The 10,698-nt window shown below is 41.7% G+C and overlaps 1 protein-coding gene across 1 annotated transcript; it reads left to right on the top strand.

Annotated features, from left to right (window-relative positions):
• The first annotated feature begins 631 nt into the window (after positions 1-631).
• On the top strand, positions 632-2,748 carry LOC108941715 (guanine nucleotide-binding protein G(I)/G(S)/G(O) subunit gamma-T2-like). The gene is made up of 3 exons (XM_018764501.2): positions 632-845; positions 2,045-2,134; positions 2,271-2,748. The coding sequence occupies exons 2-3, from the start codon at positions 2,051-2,053 to the stop codon at positions 2,394-2,396; spliced, it is 210 nt and encodes a 69-aa protein (XP_018620017.1). The 5' UTR covers positions 632-845; positions 2,045-2,050; the 3' UTR covers positions 2,397-2,748.
• Positions 2,749-10,698: the final 7,950 nt, after the last annotated feature.

Genomic DNA, 10,698 nt, shown 5'->3' with positions numbered 1-10,698 from the left:
AATTTTAATTTATTATTATAATAATAAAAACCTCCACTACTAGCTAAAAACCCTGAATCCAGAAGCTTTCTATTAAATAGTCTTTAATTATGTTCATTGGCCACACCTGGTGCTTCTTTCATCATAGCAAACACTTGACAGGTGCAGTTACGGAGGTGTGTTGTATTGACTCCTCTCTGACACACATTATTGCTATTAAATTGTTCTTTATTTGTAACACAGTAATACATTTCACAAGTATTTTCTAGCCTATCTAAAAGTGAAGTCAAAAAAACCTAAGAATAAAATGACATACTTTAAATAGTTGAACTCTTGATAGGAATCCACACAACCGTTAACGGTATGTGAGCACAGGCCATTTTTTGTGCCGTTTTTCATTATTGAGAAACGCCACCCCTGATCTGGTTGTTCTACTAGTTCATTTATTCAGTTAGGCTTTTAAGAAGTGTTTCACCTTTGACCCTCACATTGAGGTGAGCAGAAAATGCAGCTTAATCCACCTGCCTTGCAAAGGGCCAACTGCCAAGCAAGGAAGTGGGTGAAGAGTTAGTCTCAACTCCAGTTTCTCTACCACCTTCCTGTGCTCTGGTCTTCATCCAAGCTTCAGGGTTAATGTGATTTGGAGATGGACATTTGGCCTGCTAATTACTCTGAAGGTTTAAGCAGATGTAGGGATTCTGTGATGTCACTAACCGATCCTCACTTCCGTCTTTTCCCCATCCGCTGTCTGGATGGAGTGCTAAAGAGAGGTGGACGTAGAGGTAAAGGGGTCGGTTTTGTGCCAGCGACTTCTCCGTTCCTACGGGAGAGAGCCAACTCCTCTTTTCTTGCCCCCTCTATCAGAGGTAAGAGTCTCTGTGTGACTTCTAGCCACTGCTTAGGCAAAGGTAAAAGGAGGGATGTATAGTTACAGAACATAATGGTGAATGTCTTTCCAAAATTGGAACTTTTGGTTTGATGTAAAAAGGCTTGTGTTTTGCTATGATCTGTGGCTTTAGCTAGACTAGGATTATTAATTCTTAAGCCAAAGAAAAATATTAACTCATGGTTATTGGGAACCAAAGAACTGATGGTGTCCAGAGTACCATTACACTGACCTCTACCTATTCAGTTCACTCTTCTCCAGAGTGACTTAATGTAATGCAAATCACAACTTATTTGTATATCTGAATTCAGTCTAAGTACCTTACTCCAAGTGTACTATAGCAGGAGGTGAGGTGTAATCCTGGGTCCGTTAAGTGGCATCTCTAAACGGTGTGCTCCCTGCTCTGGTGTTTCTGTAATTATTGAAAATTTATGAATTGGTGAAAGCTGATAAATCTTTGATTCAAAAGAATCAAGAAGTTTAGTGTTTTAGTGAGGGAAAACAAATGAGTATCCTATTGCAGTTGCTAATACATTTGTGCCACCTATGAAGAATGTGAGATAGTCACTTCCTGTCAACTTCAGCTAGTTGGGATCAGAAAACAAGCAGTGCTTAGTGAATTTCTACACAAATATTGCACAGTACTTGAATGTTGTAGGGACATGCCCTGCTGTTACTTATGTTTAACAATAATATTCATTGCAATTGTCCCTAAACTTTCAAAAATAGGAAAAACTTGCACATGAAATGTGTAACTTGGGTTAAGTAACCATGCTAATGGGTAATTGTCCAAAGTTGGACAACTACAGGGGCCAAGCTAATTCTTGAATTTTCAAGACTCTTTTTTTACTAGTTAAGCACTATCTCTGCTGGTGGCCATAGTCACCAGTCCAAGAAAACAAACTTGGGGTCAAGACCGAACAGGGAAGGAAAAGCACAGATGTAGCGGTGATAACTGATCACGTCCTAAAACTCTTCATCTTGAGATGAAGGGTTTCAGAAATGGGAGTCAAAGCCTCTGTGGTACAAGGTCTTGTGCTATCCTGATTGATGCAGAATGGAAATGCTCTTAGAATTAAGCAGTAAAACTGTATAGATGACTTCTACTTCTGTCTTTACAGCACAAACTCATGAGAATTTGAGCCAGTCCTCTTCTGCCTTCCTCTTTCTTTGTCTCAGGGCAAGATGGCACGTGACATGTCTGATATCGACATCCTCAAGATGGAGCTGCAACAGCTCCAGAAAGAGGTGAAAAACGAACGTGAGCCAGTAAGTGTCCCTCTTGGTGTGCCCCAAAAGACAAAAGCATTGCAGAGACCGCAGAATACATCGCAGTGATATTATTCAAGGAAGCAAACTGCAGGAATTTTGAGTGTAGAGTGTGACTCCTTCCAACTTCTCGTAGGTCTCGAAGACGGCCAAGGAGCTGGTTGAATGGGTCGAAGCCAATTCTGCTGAAGACATCCTGCTCAAGGGTGTGCCAGAGGATAAAAACCCCTTTAAGGAGAAGGGTGGCTGCATAATAACCTAGCCCGGGGATGGGTGCCCCGGGTTCAAATGCAACAAGACTTGTTCTCTTTGTGCCTTCTATGGCACAATTTCAGCAAATCTATAGGCACTGTAATTATTTCTCTATGCATATTTATATAGATAGAAGCAAATTCTCACATCAATTAGGTATGGCTGACTGCAACAACATCTTTTCCAAATCCGTAGCTGATGTGGGTAAGAATAGTATCAATGAAACCCTGGTCTTTGGCTGAACTACTTTGCAAGGGTGTTTTATCTAGAAAGAACTCTGAAGCATACTTCTTTTCACTTGACTTTTTGTAGCAGGCAGGAGAATGCCCAAATGTGTCCCCCACATCCATCTGTGTATATCTGCTGTCCACTTACTGGCTCAAAGTGAAAAGTAGGGGGTGGTCAAGGTCTGTTGGTTGTATAGCTAGATGTGCTTTATTTACAGGTGACACTCAACTCTTGTTTAGTTCCCCCCCAAGCTCATACTTTTATTGAAAACACAATACAGAGTGCTAGACATTAGAGCAAAAGTAATCCAGACCATGTTTGTGTGTATTAAAAAAAAAAAAAAAAAAATTCTCGATTCTCCATAGGCCCTATAAGCAGATCAAGGAGAAACCCAACTGCGGAAATGGCTTTAATAGCGTGGGCCTATAGTGTGCGGAAGTACTGATCTTCTTTCTCGACATTGAAGATAAATATCTCAACGACAGGTACTAGTAGGCACCTCTTCTAAGCACAGCAGGGGAAGTTACTATATGGACAGAGAGAGTGGCTGAAACTGCTTGTGGGGAGATCCAGAGCCAAACCAGGCAATGCAGGGTGTGGAGCTGGAGGGGGAGGGGATACACCCAGGACAGGATCCAGTCCATCACAAATCATTTACTACAGATGTGACTTAATTGATTTCGCATGAACATATAGTTGGAAAAGTGACTGAAGATGTGTATAGAAGCAAAAGCAAAACCACCTTCATTCTGTTGTGCTAAATAGAATAAAAAGGTATCTGCAGGGTCTGATGTATCGGCTCCATCCTGTAACATCTACTCTCCACGTTCTGCTGGAGTGCAGCTTTCTTGGTCTTTGAAGGGAGACCTGCCTCTCTGGCACTGCAAGTGAAAAATCATACATCGTCTGTGAGCTATAGCAGGAAAAAAGTGCGCTGCCGTTTCACTAGACACACAGGGTGGCGATGTTGGCTAAGTTTAAACCAACAGCGCTCTTCCCATTTCGCATCACTAAGAGAACGGTTCCTTTCATTTATTTGACACTTTTTTCAGAGTGACTTACTCTTGTTACTTACCCACGTGTGACAATGGATGTGTCATTAGTATTGAAGAAATGCAGCAATTTAGGGTACGTACCTCACTCAAGGGTACAACGAGCAGCTCGGATTCAAACCCGTGTCCATCAACTGGACTACCTGCTGAATCACAAAGCAGTGTTTTATATTTTCCTGTGAACACTGAAGTCTGGTGTCAACACAGAGGAACTTATTACTCATAAAGCTTCTTTCCCCCCCACATTCTTTTGGAGATCAAGGTTGCACAGACATCCTGACTCAGGATTTTCTACTTATTAACCTTTACTTAGGCAACTTACAGCGTTACACAAGCAGCTTGGCAATAACATCCGTTTAGGCGGAAGGCATTCTTACTGCATGGGTTCAGGGTAAGATTTGAACCAAGGACCTTCAGACCACAAGGCAACACACCTAACGCTACGCTACCCACAGCTTATTGGTGACCTGCGACTGTCAAGCAGATTTCAAGAAATAAATGATTAATGTGCTCGGTGTAATGAGGGTTTTAAGTCATTAAATATTCTTTTCAAACAAGACTGCACTGAAGGAGAATATTTGTTGTAGTTAAACCACAACAAACGCAGATGTAGTACAGAGTGTCACAGATGTTTGCTGAAATGGAAGTCTTTGTGACAGTAGAAAATTAAATGAATTAATAAATAATGCTATAAACTGCTATTATTTTATATATATATATAAAATAATTATTTTACAAATTTAAAAAGATGTGAAATTCATATTTACAGCCCCAGGCAGATTAAAAAATTTAGATAAAATAGTTTGACTTAAAAAGTTGGTTACTCCTTGCGTTCGGCATCTGAACTGTTTTTATATATTTTTTACAGATAGACACAGAACATATTATACTAAAAGATGATCAAATTACTTTTTTAAATAAATAATCCTGAAACCCACTGCATTAAATGTAAAACCACAGAACAAACGGAACCGCTCATTATTCGGTTACTAACTCCCAGAGTTTTCATTCATTCTCAAACTGATCCTTGGCACACACTGGATCAGTAAATATTCATTCCTTATAACCCTCATTGCAAAAATAATTACATCTACTGTCACAGTAGATTTTTTTTATACATACATTTTTCCAAATCAACTTATAGTGTTAATGTATCTATAGTTATTTACAGAGGTGGGTGAGCAATGTAGGATAAGTATATTGCTCAAGTGTACTAGAGATAGAAGGAGGATTCGAACCTGCGACCTTTGGGTCTAAAGGCAGGGGCTCTAAGTACTATGCTACCAGCACTTAACATAATTCTGAACTGCCTAAGTGAAAAGTAGATTAGCAGCACAACAAAGCCTGCTGTCCCTACCTTTGTGTCCACATGCCCTTCATTTTTTTTTTCCAAGAAAAGGAGTTGCAAGTCCACAATCCTCAAACTCACCGTCTCTATAGCAGTTTTTCTCCTATAACCTAAAAAATGCAGTTAGTTCATTTAGGCTTGGTATTGAAGTGAGCCACCAGCCTCTGTGCTCGAAGAAAAATCTATATAGATGGAATTTCAGTCACCGGATCACAGGAATGATGCATGCTGAGCACTGCATTGGCATCATTTTGGGTGAATATAGTACAGTTCCTCATAAAAATGAACAAAGTATGATGAATTGATGAATAAATGTAAACACCATAGTTTAACTTCACGAGAATCTGTTCTCCCTACGGTCCTACCAGGCTACTTTGAAAGATGGCTACACTAGAGGGAGAAATGACAAAAATAATTAAGTGTAATATACAAACACATGGAGGGAGTGTGGTGGTGCGGTAGGTTGGACTGAGCCCTGCTCTCCAGTGGGTCTGGGGTTCGAATCCCGCTAGGGATGCCTTCCGATGGACTGGCGTCCCGTCCTGGGTGTGTCCCCTCCCCCTCCAGCCTTATGCCGTGTTGCTAGGTTAGGCTCCGGTTCCCCGCTACCCCCTGTAGGTCAAGCGGTTAAGACAGTAGGTGTACTAACACACTCATATATACATAGTATGTAATGAGGAATTGAATTTTACCACTCTGTTTAAAAATGAAATTTAATTCGGTGTATATTTTGTTGTCTGACTGCAAGGAACTGTGGAAAAATAATTACCCAATGGACAAATTCAGTCTCTCTCACACACACACACACACACACACACACACACACACACACACACACACACACACACACACACACACACACACACACACACAGGTTGAGGCTGCTTGTCCCGACTGGGGTCGGGGTGAACCGGAGCCTATCCCGCAGCGTGGGGTATGAGGCTGGGGGGGGAGGGAACACACCCAGGGCGGGTCACCAGGCTGTCACAGGGCACCCCAAGCGGGACTTGAGCCCCAGATCCACTGGAGAGCAGGACCTGTCCAAGCCCGCTGCACCACTGTGCCCCTCCCCCAATTCAGAGTTCATAGTCAGAACAAATTTTTCTTTTTTTTTTTTTTTTTAAAAAAAAAAAAAAAGAACTTCTCTTTCACTGCCTTAAGGTCTTCAAGTTGAAATAAGGAACTTATTAAAAAGTTGTAGACCACAGGAAAAAAAAGGCTGTGAAAAGATATAAAAAGTTGGACGGCTATCTAGGAAAAGCCATAAATAAGTCTAAAGTTGCTGTCAGCTGAAAAACAGATACACCTGAAGAATTATGCTTGAAGGTATATAATTTTAACACTAAGACAATGTGTTTTGGAAGAATATCAAACTAAAAGCCGAGTTTGTTCAAATATTTATAGAAATACACAGCTCTTAAATGCCTGTTTGGCATTTCCATAGTATTCTTGACCTAATGGCTTGCTTACCGAGAGAGCATTTAAACGACAATGTGAATTTATAAAACCGATGACATTTTTCATTCGATATTTAAGGTTCTCATCTTTGAAACAGCATTTCAAGCATTGGTTTATTTACACACACCTGTTGGCTTTCAGTTCCCAGGTGTTTGTCTATTTGTGTAATGAGGTCAGAAGCGTTTGCACAAAGTTCAGAATCAAAGTTGTGGCGGAAAGGTTGAATTTCCAGGTTTAAGTAGATATTTCCCTGCTAAAACATGGAACGGACTGGTCCGTGAAGTGCGGCTTTCCATCGGCGGTACGGAGGGGATAAGGCTCTCTTTGTGCGCAGTTGATGCGCGAGGCCAGCCGCAGAGACCTCGGCATCCTTCTCTCCACCCGCCCCCCCCGTGCCGGAGTTCCACCGCCAATCCTCCAGAGGTATGAAGAGGAAGGGGTGGGCAGAGGCGTGAAAGTGTAAAACACAGAATCGTCCTTGATGTGGGAACGTGAGCCTTGCAAAACCGATGGAGCAAAAATTACGTGACCGATATCTCGCATCCCAGACATCTGCTCTCATACAAGGTAAACTTGTGCGGAGGGTACAGACGACATCTTCCCAACGAAAACCATGTCAATTCACACGTAAGAAACTGAGAAAGAAAGAAAGAAAGAAAGAAAGAAAAAATCATGCACCCAAACTGAACCCTAAACTTGAGAAATTTCATATTGGAGCGTTTAATAATTTCTTCACCTTCGTTTTCTGGTTCAGGCTGAGATGTAATACATTAAAGCCCTAAACTATGCTATTAAAAATTATTTTGCCATTTCTTTATGCCTGACAGAGTAATTTGCAGGAGTAACATGAACCTTAATCAAAACTCTATGTGAGTAAATCTGAGGCCTGGTCTTCCCTTATCTGCAAATGTATTGACTTGTCACTTTTTACAGTGGCGTACAGTATGGGAGCCAAAAAGTGATCACTTTTAACTTAAGTAACAGGCTAAACTGCACACATGGAGGCCTGAGGAGAGAAGATTTAAGTCACCGAAGGCATCTTGGCCGGCTGCTATCGGACCCGTCCGGCCACTTGCCAGCAGGGAGGAAAAAAACCGTACTGCTCGTTTTCTCATTTGGTGCCCGTCTCCCTGCGCAGAGGTGCACGACCTCTGGTGTGCAACAAAAGCATTCAGCTGGACACACTGTGCATTAGAAGTGGACGCAGAAACTCGAGAAGATGGCCTAGTCTCAAAGACATTAAGAAACTTTTTCTGAAAATGGGGGGTGGGGGAGGGTGAATACCACTTTTTTTTTTTTTTTTAAGAAGCAGTGAAATCTGTCTTACTGCCCCAATTTAAAAAAAAAAAAAAAAAAAGTGTTCTCATCATGCATTCCTGCTGAGGAATTCCTGGCTAAGGGATGCTTGTGAGTCACACCGTCCTGCCCGGTATGTAACCCTGTGTGCGATTTCCCATTTACAGTATTAAACAGAAACCTTTTTAGCGCCCAAGGGAAGCGCAAGGAAGCACATCCAGCACACAGGACTCCTGAGCACACTGGATGCATGCAACGGAGCGCAGTACTCAAATCGCTTCAGCCGTCGTGCCGAGACGACAAGAGCCTGTTAACGCACAGTCGTCCTTGCTTTGGCGCGCGCAGTCTACAAACTGACATCCGAAGCATTCGGAGAATCGGAAACATTCCGACCGAACTAAGCGACTTTCTGCAAGTTTTCATGCAAACAAACGCTGAGATATACTTACGAGTCACTAACTGTTACAAGACCACAGTCTTATATAAAATGCATTCGAAACCTTTCATTATCCCATCAGAAAACAAACTAAGACGACGAAACGTGTTCACGAAGGCCTGAAACGGCCCGACCTTTGATGGAAACGCTGACGGCGTCTCGCTTTTCCTCTCGGCCGGGACTGCGGCACCTTCCCCCCTCCCCCCGTTCTCTCCTTTCCCCCTTGGCCCAGATGGGCTGCGCTTCTGGGCTCGGTTCAGCCGTCCTGACCTCCGGCAAGACGACTCCACTGTACAGCAGCCAAGGTCCACAGCTGTTTCCAATACCGGGTGCTTTCTTAACAGGAGCGGAGCCAGCTGCAGGGGCCGGAGGAAGGAAGCAGCCACCGAGCGGACCGAGATCCCTCTTGCAGATCTGGCTGCTCGGTGTCCACACATTAAGGAGATGGTAAATCAGCTTCCAATAGCGTGAACTTTGTGCACCGCTGCTTTCAAGTAGAGGACAACAAAAGAAGAATTACAAGGGTTCAACGGTAGTGTAATAAGCGTGAAAGGGTGAGGAAGCCACGTCCATGATGAGTGCACAAAAAGGGCAAATCTCTTCCCATCCCCCTATCTGTCCTGTGTTTTTACAGTACAGTGTGACGACTGTGCATTAAGTCGGTTTAAGTCTGTTTTTTTCAATGATATCCTGCAGTAGGAGACTCCAGTGGCTTCTAAAGGAGTGTGTCTGCCAGGGGTTTCAATGGAAAACAGCAATGGAATCTGCGAGCGTGTCACATAAAAAAGTCCGGAGAAAAGAAATAATCATCACCACCATCATCATCATCATCGTTATTATTAAAGCGCAGCAGTGGACGAGACTTCATACCCAGACGAGTGACTCAACAGCGTTAGCCCACTCCGTGCATCACGACTCGGAGTTAACGCAGCACAATGCGTTGTTGTCCTCGGAAACTATCTCTCTGTCATAACGAAGCATTTATTCCCTTGAACACGAGGCCTTAACCTTCCCAGTTTACCTTGGTCACAAAAACGTGAAATGGATCCCTGATGCATGGGTTCAGAAAGGCCAAGAATGTCATGAAGAAACAGCCCCAAGCTGGCTGATTGATGAGACGATCAGTACGTCCAAACAAACTCAGTCCTCCCCGTTTGTTGTTGTTCGTGGGACGAATCGGAGAAGCTCGAAGACACTGGGAGGGAGCAGACGCCGCCAGGCCCTCGATAGTCCTTCACCTCTGATCAGACTTGCTTGGTGAGCGTAGACAAAACGGAGCAAAGAGTTACATTCGTGTTTGACCGAGGAGGAACCGAGACCGAAACGAGGCCGTACACGTTCTCGGAGTTACTTCTCTGTGACACGTGATGGAAACGCAGTATGTACGGGACACAGAGAACTTAATTGTCTAAAAAAGCCGTAGCACAAAGTTTCTATAAAGAATATCAGTAAAGTCTGCTCCTTGGGACAGCAAAGGACAACGTGTGCATCTATTTTTTGAATTTTGTGTCTTATAGCTGGTGCTGTACGAAGACAATTGCATTCAAAACTGTTGAGGTATATTTTAATTAATCTTAAATATTGTACTAAATTACACTTAATTTCTCCATAAAAACACACGAGTACATAAAGTTTGCAAGCCATGTCACAAACGGATTGCCGATTTTGTAGTTTAAAAAAATAATTAAAAAAAAAAAAACACTATTTCTCTTTTCTTCCAATCTTGGTCTAGATTTTTTTTGTTTTATTTCATATGAACTAATGACTATATAGACATTATACTGGTTTATACTACATTTTACCAATACTGCCAGTGCAACATCTTAAAGTAATAAACCAAAGATAAACTACTTTATTTTTAAATAATTGTGATTTAAATGCAAAATTTTGCAATTTGAAATGACTCTGGCTCATACCGTAGCACCGACTGGAATTTCTTACAGCTGATGTTGCCAAATTTTAATATTTTCCAGCATTTTTTCTCTTCTGATTCATACCAGACACACACTATAGCTCAAAGATGGCTGCACAATAGAGGGACACATTTTATTTACTTTGCATTTGTAATTAAAACATAAAATTAACTGCATAGTTTATCAAACCTTTTAAAAAAAGGTCCATATTATAAACTTGCTAAAATACATTGCACTTAAACAATAATAAAAATATATATATATAAAAACAAACTACATTTCTATAAATTTGCAGATCCATTCATTGCCAGAACTTTAGCAGGTCACTTTTCTAAAACTGTTTTCTAAAGCATTCTAGAATCTATTGTGGCTAAACAGTGTATAAACATTGTTATACACTGAGAAGTATGAAATCGTGCAGAAAAATGGAAATTAAGTTTGGTTGTAGCCTATCTTAAAAAGTTTTTCTGGTTCAATTTTTGCTCTGAACTCTGAATGCACACCAGAAAATCAGTGTCGTTCTCCTCAAGAAGGGCATTTGATAGATAATATTAGCCAGACTTACGACAGTTAGAAACAGG

The sequence above is a fragment of the Scleropages formosus genome, chromosome 8, assembly GCF_900964775.1.
Source record: "Scleropages formosus chromosome 8, fSclFor1.1, whole genome shotgun sequence".
Lineage (NCBI taxonomy): Eukaryota > Metazoa > Chordata > Actinopteri > Osteoglossiformes > Osteoglossidae > Scleropages > Scleropages formosus.
The sequence above is the reverse complement of the archived record's forward strand: the minus strand, read 5'-3'. Positions and strand labels throughout refer to the sequence as shown.

Bases quoted from the DNA above. Each gene is read 5' to 3' on its own strand.
- LOC108941715 (XM_018764501.2), top strand. From the start codon at position 2,051: ATGGCACGTGACATGTCTGATATCGACATCCTCAAGATGGAGCTGCAA. The intron at 2,135-2,270 runs GTAAGTGTCCCT...AACTTCTCGTAG, and splicing joins TGAAAAACGAACGTGAGCCA to GTCTCGAAGACGGCCAAGGA.